The sequence below is a fragment of the Abramis brama genome (assembly GCF_963993115.1).
Source record: "Abramis brama genome assembly, chromosome: 6".
Lineage (NCBI taxonomy): Eukaryota > Metazoa > Chordata > Actinopteri > Cypriniformes > Leuciscidae > Abramis > Abramis brama.
In genome coordinates this window covers 41931252-41946557 of record NC_139968.1, presented here as the reverse complement: position 1 = coordinate 41946557, position 15306 = coordinate 41931252, and the positions used below count along the sequence as shown (strand labels likewise).

Genomic DNA, 15306 nt, shown 5'->3' with positions numbered 1-15306 from the left:
TCTCCCTCCTTCACTGACACAAACTCACCAAACCCTTCTGAAGAACAGAGTTTTTCACAGATTAAAGCTTTAAAATCACTTGATGTTGGTTTGATGAAGCTTCACTAAAATACTTTTAATCATGTAAATGTGAAGTGATTAATATTCTGCAGCAGTTCAAAGACAAAATATGAAAAATGAAAAAAGAAATAAATTTATACATGGAACAACAACTAAAAAGACTTTTACTGTAATGTTTAATGTCACACTAAAACTAATGCTGTTGAGTATCTGAGCTTCATATTATTTTATTTAATCAATCCATAATAACTGAGTTTTGAATTCAAACTTGATCTGATAGAAGAGAAAAAGAAAAGTAAGTGTTAGTATTAACTTAATGGAGGAAAAGAGTAACAAGCACCACTTAAATGTCCAGAAGTCACACTTACCCTGTAACTACATGAACAAGAGTATATTTCTCCAGTATTTAAGCAAAAGTTGCAATAGTTTTAGTTCTCACTCAGTGCACTTTTGTTAAAAGAAAGTCCTGTAAATGCACAGATATGGACCCTATTATTTTTTAAAAGCCTATATGTATTGGTATTGTAATGCTGCTGAGGAAGACAGACGAAGACGAGGATCTAAACGCAGGGTGATTTAATAAAGTAACACAAAACAGAGAACACAGAACTCAAAGAACAAAAGAACAAAACCTTAGGAATCACAGAGAGATACAACCATTACACGTACAACAACTGACAAAGTAACAAGTGAAAAACAGGGCTATAGATACACAGGGACAAACAAGCTAAACAAGATAACAAGGGGGTGTGGCTAATTAGAAACACCTGGGAAGACTAATAAACAAGAAAAACTACAAAGAACTACAAAACATGGCACAGAACAGGAAATAACAAGTCCACACAAGACAAGGGGAACACAAGACAGGAATCATGACAGGTATACTGTTATTACAAAACGGTTTGCAGTGTCTGTTCTTGTTAAATTGCTCTCAAATGTAAGATTGTTGAATCATAATAGTAGAATAAGTAACGCTTAGTTCTAAAATACCGACAGTATAAATAATTTGTTAATTCTTCTGGTTATTACCCCTTTATTCCTAAAACTTGACATGTTGTAGGTACACTATAATTACAGAAAGTTACACTGTAAATTAGTTTTAAATACGCAGTTCTTTGCGGGCTGTAATCTAAAGCGTTACCAAGCAAACTCCAGCAGCTCGAGCTCTTACTAGAACCAGGAAGTGTGATCATATTAGCCGGCTCTGTCAACACTGCGTTTGCTCTCTATCAAACATTACATACATTTAAAAATCCTGATGATTACTATAAACTACTATTACTAAGATCAGAGTTTAGAGTGACTGAAATAAACAATATCATAAAACAACAAAAAGAAAAAATGGAGTTTAATTTAATTTTGTCATTAAAAACAGGTGAAACCAATAGTCTATTTAACCCTTTCACGCGTGATTCTGACTGGTGTTGGAGAATTTCATCTGTCTCATACATGAGTCCAAATGCATGCTATAAATATTAGAGAAACTAGGTCTAAAAATGGGAGGACAAAATGATGGGAAACAGAGAGAACAGGTCAAAAGAATATGTGAGGATAAAAACTAGGTAAAAGGTTGTGAGAAGACAAGAGTGGAAAAGTACCCAAAAAAAACATATATGAAGTAATTTTTTAAAAAACGCATGCGCAAGGACCGCCACCAATAAGAATAAAGACATCGATGCAGGTGTTTCTAATCGTGGCGAAGTGACGAGGAGGAGCAAAAAGAAAAAGATAACTTTATGAATGCTAATTGGACACCAAGTGATAAGAAAAGGTATAAGACTTGAGTGCAGACCATTGTAAGATCAGATGTGAAGCTGACATCTCACTTTGTTGAACTGCTCAATAAAGTTTATTCTTCTGGGACCTGAAACTTCGACTCTGAAAGATTTCTTCTGAGACCTGAACCTGATATTGAAGACCTGAACCAAAGATTGTGATTTTGCCACCACACTGGGTGAGTTTATCAAGGCAACATTTATTTTAGAACGTTTCCCCATTATTGTTTCCATGGCGAACCGTCATGATCTTGATTTAAATGTGAGATGGCGCCGCCATGTTTGTTTGCGCCGCAGTTCAAATTGTCTGAAGAGTTTGAATCTGACAGTTATGTGACATCATCACTGAACATTCCAAATCCCAAATGTGGGACCATATCACTCAAAAGGTTTACTCACCGGAGACAATGAGCAAGAACCACTTGTTCTCACTGTTGATCTGTAGATAATAATCTCCAGTATGTTCAGTTCTGGTGTTTGTGATGTTCAGAGATCCAGTTTGATTGTCCAGCTTCAGTCTGTCTCTGAATCTCCCATCAAGAACATCATCATATACAGTGATTCTGTCGGCCGTTACATTGATTTCAGCTATTAAAGTTTTTTCATCTCCAAACCTCCACTGAATCACATCATCATCCTTCATTTCAGTAAGACGAGAGTTTAGAGAGACTGAATCTCCCTCCTTCACTGACACTAACTCACCAAACCCTCCTGAAGAACAGAGTTTTTCACAGATTAAAGCTTTAAAATCACTTGATGTTGGTTTGATGAAGATTCACTAAAATACTTTTAATCGTGTAAATGTGAAGTGATTAATATTCTGCAGCAGTTCAAAGACAAAAGATGATGAATGAAAATGAGAAATAATTTAAGTTTTATATAATCAATAACTGTATTAAAAAGAGTGACTTTAATCTCAAATAAGAGTGTTTTCTCTCAGCAAAATCACACATTAAATGTTTCTATACGAGAATAACGTTATGTTAATGAATAATGTTAATTCTTTCTGACTAATTTAACCAGTAATTTATCACATCAGAACAGAAACAACTGAAGCCATAAAAACACATTTAAAACTCACCATCCAGACGCCACAAACACAAACAGAGCAAAACTAATTTGAGGAACATTTTCTTCATCGGTTCACTGAAAAGCCCACGATAGTAACTCTTAATGTCTGAAACACTCAGATTGATCTGAAAGACTGCAACTCTTAAAATGGCTGAAAACACTTGCTATCAAACATGACTGAACTGAGATATTTATCTGGTTGTGTGTGAATCCTCCCCCAACCTCAGTTAGTTTCCGCTCACACATCCGTCTCCTTTAATATCACGAAAATCAACAAGCTTTTGCTGATCTTACATTTTCAAATGAATTCTGGCCCTGAATGAAAACTAATAGCAGAAGAGTGAAATATTGGATTAGATATCTGTATCTACTGGTGTGTTATTTAGTGCTGTGAGCTGTCAATCATATTTGACCTCTGACCTGTGACTCTTATTTGACTGTTGATGGATTCACTTTATTTCAGTGTAAAGATGTTTTGTGTGGAGTGGAAGATTGTGAGCTTCTTATTAGCAGGAGAGAAAATGAAGAAACGCTTCAGCCACAAACTACTGACACACACAGAGACGACAAACATCCAGCAGAAGCTGTTTATCAAACCAGACACACAGATGTTTGTACAGATAAAATAAAAATGAAAAACTCAACACCGCATACATTTTAAAATCCTGCTGATTACTAACAAATCCCTGAATGGTTTCGCTCCTCAGTACTTGAGCTTTTTTTGTCACTTTATAGTCCTTCACATCCACTGCAGTCTCACAGTTCTGGCCAGTTGATAATAACTGGAATATCAAAATACACTGGAGGCGGAAGATCCTTTTCCTATTTAGCGCCAAACATTGGAATAGTCTTCCTAGCTTTGTTTGGGAGGCAGACACACTCTGTCAGTTTAAATCTAGAGTAAAAACACATCTCTTTAACCTGGCATACACATAACACATTATCACATTCCTATAATTCACATCCATTAAAGGATTGTTAGGCTGCATAAATCAGCTCAACCGGAACAGGAACACTTTCCATAACATCCAATGTGCTTGTAACATCGTAAGAGGAACAGCATCTACACTAATATTAGTCTGTTGATCTCATTCTTATCCCGAGGTTACTGTAGTCAGCCGGATCTGGTCCGTATCCAGATCAGATGGAGGATCTGCACATAGAGATGAACACAACAGCCCTGAATGTCAGCAGAGATCGTGACAACTAGACGAGGCCTAGAGACAGACCGCCTGTGAAGACCTCGTCGACTAGACATCTTAAAATGGCAGATGTGCTGATGTGAAGCTGCTCTGTGGTAAATTCATGAGAAACTCTACAATAAGATCTGATAGATAGTGTTATTTTCTCAAGTGCCTCATAAAGTTCTCACGGACTAGAGAATTTAAAAACATGTCATGAGATCCTGTGAGTGTTTCTCTCTAAACGTTCCTGTAGCTGACTGTATTCTGCAGGTGATTCAGACATTTTATAAGAAATTAACAACGAACGATCTGAAGACAGTCACATATTAAAAGGATTTAAAATAATTTAATGTTAATTTGATGAATCCTTCAGCAGAACAAATATAAAGATCAAATTAAAATATTTGTCTAGTGTGTTATTTAGTGCTGTGAGCTGTCAATCATATTTGACCTGTGACTCTTATTTGACTGTTGATAGATTCACTTTATTTCAGTGTAAAGATGTTTTGTGTGGAGTGGAAGATTGTGAGCTTCTTCATTAAAAAAAAAAAACACAACAACAACGCTTCACACACAAACTTGACACACACCGCTTTCAAAAACAACCAGATGAAGCTGTTTATCCATCAACATATACTAGACAGATTGCAGAAACCCATAGCTGGTTTCAATTTCACTTACAAACTGAACTGATAACAGTTTTATTTTAAATTCAAATTCAATAAAAAAAAATGTTTTACGAATTATAAATGTCATACTTTTTTCATAAAGATTTAATATAAAAAAATGCAATTTTATGATAGCATTAGGCAAATCAGGCAGACCATTAATAAATTATTTTAATAAAAAAAAAAAGAGTATGTGAATTATTCAAATTATTGATGTCATTCTTTTTTTCTTCTTTTAATGCATATCTTTATTAGACTGGTAGAAAAAGGAGGGCAGAGGTGGCAGTGGACCAGGCAGAGTCACGGCTTCGTCATGGTGTTCTAGTGCAGGGGTTCCCAAACTTTTTAGCCCGCGACCCCCATTATAAATAAGCTGCTGCCCCGCGACCCCGCACCTCCCCCACCCCAGGTTCCGAAATTAACTTTTTGGCTCACCTGCCACGGGGACTGGTAGATGAAAAAATCCACCAGCCAAACATATTTTTTACCGGCCAAAATAATAAACAGCCTTTTTTTTTTTTTTTTGTCACATATACATTCATTTCAGTACTTTTAATTGAGATAATAAGGTAGGCCTATTATGTTTAATACAAACATAAAAAAAAATGTCCAGAGCAAAATTTAAAATGTATAATAAAAATAATCTATATAGCCTATATATATTGATCAAAATGTGAGAAATATATGAAATATTACTATCATTGGCGTGAAATAATTTTTTTTTTTTTTTGTCAGTTTTGTTACCTGACTCATGTGGAAGGGAAGGCAGAACGTACTCGGTTACTTGCGTAACCTCGGTTCCCTGAGAGATAAGGGAACTTGTATTGCGTTGCAAACGCTATGGGAAAACTCCTTTTCTCGAGAAAAGAACAGCCATAGTGTGTAAAGCAGAAGCAGCCTGGCCAGCGGCGGAGTATGCACGATCCGCGAGTGCTGAAGACGTTCTGCACGGCTTAGATGGGTGCGAAGCCTTTGCTCTCCAACTGCCAGCAGGACACAAATGGGCGGCGACCGCTTCTTCCAGTGGCGGGTGCTTTTTCCTCAGCGCCGTCAACAGATAGAGCGTTAACTGTATGTACACACCGCCGCCGACTTGAGCTGCAAAGAATCTCTGGCCGTCCTGTCAAGGACGCTTGTCAAAAAGTACGGGGAAGCTTGACGCTTGGCCGCTCTGAATAGTGAGTGCGCACGCGCGGCCGGGGCTCTCGCTCTCTCTCTCTGCTCGTTCTTAGAGCAGAAGAGCGCATGCGCGCTGAAAATTTCATATTTCTCCGTGTGGCGGATAGCCTTTTGAGATTTACTCGCCAAACAGAAAATCTACCCGGTGTGATCGTACGTGCGAAAGGGTTAAATTAATTGCAACAAAAATATATAGGGCCTATATATTTTTTCCACTTTTTTTTTTTATATAGAAATCATCTCGCGACCCCCACTTTGGGAACCACTGTTCTAGTGGGAGCAGTGGCCAGAGGAAGGGCTGGGCTAGGAACCTTTCAAGGACCCAGATTTGACAAGGCTCAGGGAAAGGAGCGGAGACAGCTGGTTCAAAGCGAGGTGAGGGCAGCGGTGGAGGAAGAGAGGTCCAGCAAAGCAGTGGGAATGGCATCAGGGTGCCTGGACTAGATGGGAACAAGCTGTGGAGAGGAAGATCACGTGGACAGACCTCTGGCAGGCAGAGCCACACCGCATTAAGTTCCTAGTTCAGGCAGTCTATGACGTCCTCCCCAGCCCGTCCAACTTGCACACCTGGGGTCTGGTCGATACTCCAGCATGTGCCCTGTGCCAGAGAAAGGGAACCCTTGAGCACATCTTGAGCTGCTGCCCAAGAGCTTTGGGGGAAGGCCGATATCGCTGGCGGCATGACCAGGTGCTGAATGGAGGAAGCCTATGAGAGGAAGAGGGAGAAATATGATGGCCTCGTCAACGACTGCCACAACCAAGGCTGGAAGGCAAGGTGCTTACCTGTGGAGGTGGGGTGCAGAGGCTTCGCGGGGAAGTCCCTCTACGGGGCCTATACTGCACTCGGCATCACAGGAGAGAGGAGGAGAAGGGCTATCAGGAATAGCACAGAGGCTGCAGAGAAGGCTTCGAGGTGGCTCTGGATTAAAAGAGCGGATCCGTGGCTAAATGCTGCTAGGGCACAAGCTGAGGTCTGATCAACCTCAGCTGGGTCGCCTGAAGGAGGGTGTCTGATGTTTCGAAAGACCCGAAACACCCAATGATATCAGGAACATCACTGATGATGTGCCCTAGCGTTGCATCAGAAGATGTATCATCACAACAATTTATCAAATGTCTTCTCTTTTATTAAAATAAAAATAAACATCAAACACACATTTTCTACAGTAGAGATAAAATACAAGGACCCACTTCATATTCAGTGTATTTAACTACTATGTACTACTTACATTTAAATTAATAATTTGATACAATGCTCATTATGTAGTACTTAGCAGTTAAAGGCACAGTATGGCATTTTTCGCCACTAGGGGTCACTAACCTATTTACAATAACAAAGGCGTAGATTGATGACGCAACATTTGCTAAGAATTATGGATCTTGTCGTCAACGTCAAGCCGATCTAATAATGATATACATTATATATATATATATATATATATATATATACACACACATACATACATACACACACATACATACACATATATATATATATATATATATATATATACATACATATACACACATATACATATATATATATATATATATATATATATATATATATACATACATATATACACACACACACACACATATATACATATAAGGGATGCACCGATATGAAAGTTTTGGCCGATACCGGTAATTCTTTAGATTTGAAACCCGATAACCGATATATTGGCCGATAAATCTAAATTTTTATATCATTTTTGAGAGCCTGATTACAAAAACAAAAGTCTCGCCCAAGACATGTCCCAAACACACAATAATAGTGTTCTCATTATAATCTGATGTAGCCTATATGACAGACTTGCACTGCACATGTTACACTGAACTGTATTTTCCTCTTTTGAAGTGATTCCAATCATATTTCAAGAAATTTAAAACCATCATGTTGAACAGTGTGTATCTGAAGTGTCTCAGCTGAAGGAAATAAAACATTATTTATCGGCTTTAATACATCAGCCAAATATTCTTATCAGGCCGATAACGATAAAAATGAACACATAATGGCCGATACGGTGGCCGATATATCGTGCATTCCTAATATATATATATATATATATATATATATATATATATATATATATTCCTAAAATGTTTCTATCGTAATATCTTTCATGTTTGCTAACAGGAATTTCTTTATTTTTCCTGTAGTTCATCCGCGCTCACAGGCCGCCCAAACTAAGTATTGAAGACGCTCTAGAAGAAGTTCTACAGGAAATGCAGGACTATCATTACATGTAAATAAACAGATCAATGTTTTGGATGCATCGTCCATAAATCGTAAACAGCCAAAACTTTTCAATCATTGTAAATGCTACATGTGCCTAAATAAAACAGCTTTTTTACTACCTGTTCATCGTGCTTCACATTTATCAAGACATAAGAATTCATACACAACTTAAATGCTTACATAAACACTGTGCCTTTTTTAAAATGTCTTTATTTTGCTTGTACAGTCTCAGATTAATCAAACGAAAGGGTTGTGATGATGCTGACATTTCCATGAGTTACAATATGAAGCTTTGATACATTTTACTACAAAAATGAACTGAGGGTGAGAGAAAACATCCAAACAAATGTGGAGAACAGCTTTGACATCTACAGTAAAAAAAACAGACCACGTGTGACGGTGATCACTCTGTGCTGGAGGGCTCCTGTGGGTCTCTGCTTACTGGGGACGAAACACAAACACATTCAAATTTGGTCAGAAATATAAAATATATAAGTGTGCAAAGTTTAATATTTAAGGTTAATGGTTTGCTCAAACCCCTAACCCCAAGTATTAGCATCAATAATAGTAATGCTTGACTTGGCTATTGTAATAGGGGACCTGTTATGATCTTTTTCCAAAGTCTTGATTTTGTATTTTTAACTAGAACAGGTTTTCCAGCTTGAATGTTAATTATTTTTCCCATATTCTCCATTGTTGCGGCTCCTCTCTTCCCAGTCTGTCAGTAACGCTCTGTTTAGTTCCTGTCTCTATAGGGCTGGGTATCGTTCAAAAAATTTCGATACCGATACCGGTTCCTGAACGATACTTTTTTCGATACCAATTTTATGAAATCCATTTTAACAAGATTACATAACGCATTACCTCAGAAAAACTTTGGTTTTATTTTTTTCAGTTTGACTCATGCTCCTTAGCCAGTGCACAAAGGAACAAAAAAAGCACAAAGGAACAAAATATTCCTTATACATAAGGAACAACATATTTTTTTATAAAGAGCTCATGCTCACCAAAGCTTGGTGATCAAAAATACAGTAAAACTTGTAATATTGTGGAATAGTATTACAATTTAAAATCTTATTTGAATATATTTCAGAATGTAATTTATTCCTGTGATGTCAAAGCTAAATTTTCAAAATCAATACTTCAGTGTCACATGATCCTTCAGAAATATGAAAACAGTTTTTGAAAACTATGATATATTTTTTCATGATTCTTTGATGAATAAAAATTTCAAAAGAACAGCATTTATTTGAAACAGAAATCTTTTGTAACATTACACACGTTTTAAGGTCATTTTTGATCACTTTAATGCTTACTGAAAAAAAATTCTGACCAACCAACACATTTTTGAATGGCAGTGTACATTCAGTAGGTCATTATTGCAATATAAACACTGTCAGAGTGATCAACAAGGCATCTCTTCATTTACCAGTCGAAGACGCAGCAACTTTCTGCTCTTATGTTTACTCCGTGCACTGTCAAGGGCTTCATCATATCTGTCGCGGTACCGTCTTTGCAGCAATTATTTTTACCGTAAATACTGCATCGCACGCTGTTGGCATCGAGTCTGGAGAAATGTAGCCACACTTTTGATCGACACATCTTTAGAGTATTGTGAGTGTGTGTGCTTGCGTCTCATTGAGTATGTGCGCGAGTTTGTGTGTGTGTGCTCACGTCTCATATGAGAATGTGCGTGGACAGTTTGTGTGCGCGCGTGCATCTCATATGAGTATGTGCGCGGACGGTTCCGCGCGTCTCGTGTGTGTAGAGTTTGCGTGTATGTGCGTGAGCGACTTTAGGCGTGTCGTTGTGCATTTCATATGTATTTGTTTGAGCACTAACGTTGACAAGTCATCGAAAAATGACTTGTTTTTCGGTACTAGATTTCGATACCTAACCTAAGGGGTTAATCCTTAGGTTAGGTATCGAAATCTAGTACCGAAAAACAAGTCATTTTTTGATACTCGATACTACCGAGGCAATTCGGTCGGTACCTAAAAAGTATCGAACTCGGTACCCAGCCCTATGTCTCTATGAAGCCCCTCCTTCTGAAAAGCACACTGTGCTCTGATTGGTCGGCTGGATCAGTGTTGTGATTGGTCGAGCACTTCGAGTGTTTTGGGGAAATGTCCCGCCCCTTACCATAAACACCAGTTTAACACACTACTAACTAACTCAACCAGGCCCCGCCCCTTTATTCTGCATATTAATTACTTTAATGAGGAATATTGTGACGTGTTTGTTCCCGGAAGAAACTCAAGACTACAATGGAGGCGTTTCAGGAGTTCAGAAACACTGACACTGATATAGAGAAGAACTCAAACAGCAACATTACACACTAAAGAAAGATGAAGATGGAAAACATAATAGGACCGCTTTTAAACCCTCCATCTTAAAAACACAAATACCTTTTTCTCGTGCTTTCATCCTTGCGACAAAATTGTAGCTTTTGTTCCTCCTGTAGTTCACGTACGGGTCGTCCAGCGCGACTCCCACTCCTTTATACTGGTCCCACTTGTCCCGGATGTCTCCTCCTTTAATGGGATCTTGAATGCCCTGTTCTTTAACGCCAAGACCTCCTGATCCGCTCCAGCCTGCAGGACGAACGGGACAACATTCAGCGCCGCATCAGTGGAGGCATCGGTTCACACGCAGTCTTCTGGATCACTTACCCATCTTCATGAGCATCTGATGGCCCTTGTTTTCTTCGCCCAGCCTGAGGTCGACGGGGATCGCGGCGGGAGCTGAACCCAACCCAGATGTGGAGCTGCGGAGAGACGGGGTTTCACGTCAACGGCATGCTTAATATTTAAACTGGATTCATTTCATTAATTTTGTATCAATTTATGCATTTATTTTAAATTAAATACATTTTCTTTTTATAATAGATGGGATGATAGGGATAATCATTCAATCGCCACCAGTTATTATTTTTTCACCATGCAGCACAATAAGCAATCTAGCTATAGTTACGATTTTGACTTTTGATGATCAAAATAACATACATTTTAAAATCTGGATGGGATTAGATTTAGAAAACCTGCTATATTTAGGAAGCATGTAATCTGCTCTGTCATTTTTCTTAAAGCCCCCAATAAAATTATTTACTTCAGTGGGACTTTAATATATTTTGACAAAGGTTTAAATTTGCAATTAGGCTTTTTGAATTAAAGGGACACTTCACTGATTAGCATTAAGCTTTGCATCAGTAGAAACCCGGTAGTATTTCCGAATGACCGTGCTTAAACGCCGTCTTTTCAGTTTCAAGTCGACTAGTAGCCTAGTTGTATCATTTCTTCCGATACTGCCCTCTGTAACCGGTAGGCGTGGCTTGGGAGTGTCCTCATAGGGCAAGTGCATTCTGGGAGTTGTTGCCTTTCATACACATGAGCCAAAAATAAATTTTCTGGCTTTTCTCAGTCTAGAAGGCACCAACTTCTAAAATTATTTCACATTTCTACTACATAAATGACCCAATTTAAATACACATTCATCTTTCCAGCGGTGAAATATCCCTTTAGGTAAAAACAAAAAACCTAATTACAGCCAATAATGAATGAAATTAAATTAAATCCTCCCAGTAATAAACGATACCAAATTAACTGCGAAAGAAGTTGATACAATTCAAATGCGAATACAAATTCAATAACCAATTTTCAAATGCGAACTGGATTTGGGTGACAAAAGTAGATCCACTTACGGAGGTGTCGGACTGCGGGATTTCTCGGGCTGGCGACGCTTTTCTGGAGATCGTGACCTGGAGCGAGATCTGGATCGGGAGCGACTTCGGGACCTGGATCTGGAGCGACTCCTGCTCCTACAGGAGAACGTTTTAAAAACAGTGTCAACAACTTTCTGTAACTGTAAAAAAAAAAATTGTTTATATGTAAAAGCAGATATTTTCACAATACCCGGAACGAGATCTGGAGTAGGAGCGAGAACGGGAGCGGGATCTGGATCGGGATCTGGAGCGAGAAGATTTGGAAGACCTGGAGCTGGAGCGCGAGGTGGATCGTCCTCGGCTGTGTGACCGACTGCGGGACGTGGGACTCCCTCGGGTGCTGCCACAAAAAAATAAAAAAATAAATCACATGAAAGGAAACCAGTGAGGAAACAATGGGAATCACTTTTGTAAAGGTCACATCTGAATCACAGTGTTATTGTAGAATTATTTACATACTATTAAAGTATTTATTAATATTCTGATTTAGGTTTTATTTTTCATTTCAATTCAATATTAGTTTTATAATATTGTTGTTTTGTGATTTTTATCAGGTTTGATTATATTTTTCCTCAAGTTACTTCAAGTTACACAAGTTTTATATCAGTTTTAGTCATTCAAGTGTATCATTATAGTCTTAATATTTTGATTTAGGTTTTATTTATATATTTTCAGTTTTCATTTTAATCGAATATTAGTTTTGTAATTTTTATGTTTTTTAATGTTTAGTTTTATTTGTTTTAGTAATTCTTGTATACTATCATAGCATTTTTTTTCAGATTTTTTATATATTTTCATCATTTTAATTTTAGTTTAACTCATTTTGTTGTGTGCTTTTTTCCATTAATATTTAGTTTTTATGCATGTTTATTTCAGGTTTAGTTTGAGTCATTTTATTCACATTGTATTTATTCACAATTATTAAATTTTACAATTTTTTTGTTTATTCTTTATATATTTTTTCTATTACAGTGATTTGAGTTTATTTTTATATTTCCAGCTTTCATTTGAATTTTAGCAACGTTGTTATGTGTTCTTGTAATTTTTTTATTCGTTTTTTTAATTTATTTGTATATTTATATTTAGCTTTTATTTATCTCAGTTTTAGTCTTAGTAATTTTAGTACTTCAACTCAAACTTATTTTATTTCAGTTCTAATTTTAATAAAAATTTTCTTTATTTAAAGGTTTTCCATCAAAAATTCATATTTCAGTTTTATTTCAATTAACAATTTTTTTTTTAACAGTTTCAGTTTTTGTCAGCGATAACACTGGTATATGCACATAATACACTGAAACAGTTCATTTATTCCCAACCTGTTGCGTTTGTCTTGATCCTTTTTCCGCCTCGCTCTCATTTTGGCCCGGAAGAACTCGTACAGGCCATTCTGTTCCCAACCCTCACTGGAAAAATGATAATTTTCATGTCAATTTAATTGAAATAATAAATGAAAACAACCAAACCACAGCATGTGTGTCTGTGTCACCTGTTCCTGGGCCGGTCGTGGGACGGCGGGCTGTAAAACGCCTCCACTGCGGCCAGCAGACGGTCACTAGGGGGCATCGGAGGCGGCAGACGGATGTCTTTGGGGTCCAGAGGCTTATAATCGTGATCTTCAAGCTATTATTAAAGAGAAAGAATCATTCATTGCCTTGCTGGAGGGCACCACTGCTAAACTCAATGGGGCCAAAGACAGAACTATTCAAAGTTGGTCAATAACCGCAGAGATATTGTTAGAAAAGCTAAAACCTCGACTTCCTAATTATGTGTTCTTGTTTTATATAATTATTTTGGTCTGGTTAATTTCATGGCATCTGTTTTGTAAATAGTTCACATGTTTCTGACACAGCTGAAACCTATAATAATATGTTGATAAAAAAAATTAAAAAAAGATTTGTGTTTAGGACAAGAACTAACTGGAACTTTCCAATCTGGCGTTAAATGTGAAATAACCTTAACAAGCGGCGCCATGAGTCCCGCCGGCAGGTCGAAGTAGGGCACGTTGGGGACCAGACTGGGGTCGTCCTGACTGACGTGAGCTGGGGTCTGCCGTCGCATGTGTGGCGCCTGGCCGTTAAAGCCGTGAGGCGGCGGTCCGAATTCAGGATGCTGGTTTCCGCCCCACGGAGGAGGATCCGACATTCCTGGAGGGGGAATCCTCTGGTTCGGGTGGTGATGGGGAGGCGGCCCGATCTCTGATATGAGGAAAACATTACAAGGTGTAACAAAGCAAAGCCTCGCATGAAACATTGAGGACACATAAAGTCCCCCTGTGGTGACAATCAAGCTTTTAATGTTGTAAGTGTGTTATAAGACAAACTATGTGTAAATTCACAAGTCAACAGCATTGCTGAGAATTTTCTCCTTAAAACTGCAGTGAACCAAAGACAGTCTCAAAAAACACGGTTTGAAATCGCTGGTGGATTTTATATTGGCGTGGAAATTATATTTTAATTAACAACCATTGTTTCAAAAGTTAATGCAATTTAAAAAGTGAATGTTATTTAATTCAATAAAAGATGCGATGCTTGATTTGGTTTATATCTGCTTATTGCGCTCGCTTGCGCCCTCTAGTGGGCATAGCAGACAATTCAGTACGTTTTTTTCTCTTAACATTATGTATTGCTTTTAGAATTCGAAATATAATTAAAATTTTGAGAATATTTAGGAAAGAAATTTGAATTAGGCTTTTCAGCCATTTTGACAGCCCTAGTACGTACTGAACCGTGACTACCGTTACACCCCTATAATCGAATACAGGAAGTCCTCACCTCCTGGGAAGTCCGCCTGCGGGTAGTCGAACCGGTGAGGCGGATACGGCGGCCGCTCGAAGTGATGTCGGGGGGGAAACTCCTCCTGCATGAAGCGTGGCGGGAAGCGGCCGAAGTTGTGTGGCGGCGGTGGCGGCTGGTTGAACGGCGGCGGCTGTTGGTGGGGGGGGAACGGCCCGCGGAAATGTGGCGGACGCTGCATGCGGAAGGGAGGCTCTCTCTGACCCCACGGCGGCGGCTGGTCCGGCTGGTTGCTCCACGGCGGCTGCTCGAACTGGCCGCTCCAGGAGGGCGGGGGCTCGTTCTGGCCACTCCAGGGGCCTCCGGGGCCCCCATCCCGAGGGCCGCTCCAGTTGGGGTCCCGCTGCTCGTTCCACATGCCCTCGTGGCTGTTCCAGGGCGGGCAGGGGGGCGGGACTTGAGTGGGGTCGAATGGCGGCTGGAGGCGGAGATAGATAGATAGTTTTATTTAATGCCATGTCAGCTTCTAAGGCAATTTTAAATTACAAAAAAAACATTAAATTACAAAAATCATATAAATACAATAAAACCCAAGCAAACAAACACAAGTCGTAATATTATACAATAATTTCTTTTTTTAAATTAACATATGATAGAAAATCCAAAACCTTTTC

At 38.6% G+C, this 15306-nt stretch overlaps 1 protein-coding gene across 1 annotated transcript in view; it reads right to left on the bottom strand.

Annotated features, from left to right (window-relative positions):
• Positions 1–8371: 8371 nt before the first annotated feature.
• LOC311085942 (calcium homeostasis endoplasmic reticulum protein-like) overlaps positions 8372–15306 on the bottom strand; it is a gene marked incomplete at its 5' end in the record, with an annotated part of 7669 nt that continues 734 nt past the window's right edge. Inside the window, 9 exons of the mRNA XM_084118561.1 lie at positions 8372–8620; positions 10588–10773; positions 10852–10946; positions 11880–11996; positions 12091–12240; positions 13217–13303; positions 13387–13520; positions 13854–14095; positions 14672–15110. Of these exons, the coding sequence (XP_083974687.1) occupies positions 8583–8620; positions 10588–10773; positions 10852–10946; positions 11880–11996; positions 12091–12240; positions 13217–13303; positions 13387–13520; positions 13854–14095; positions 14672–15110 (1488 nt within the window). The 3' untranslated portion in view covers positions 8372–8582. The remainder of the gene's footprint in view (positions 8621–10587; positions 10774–10851; positions 10947–11879; positions 11997–12090; positions 12241–13216; positions 13304–13386; positions 13521–13853; positions 14096–14671; positions 15111–15306) is intronic.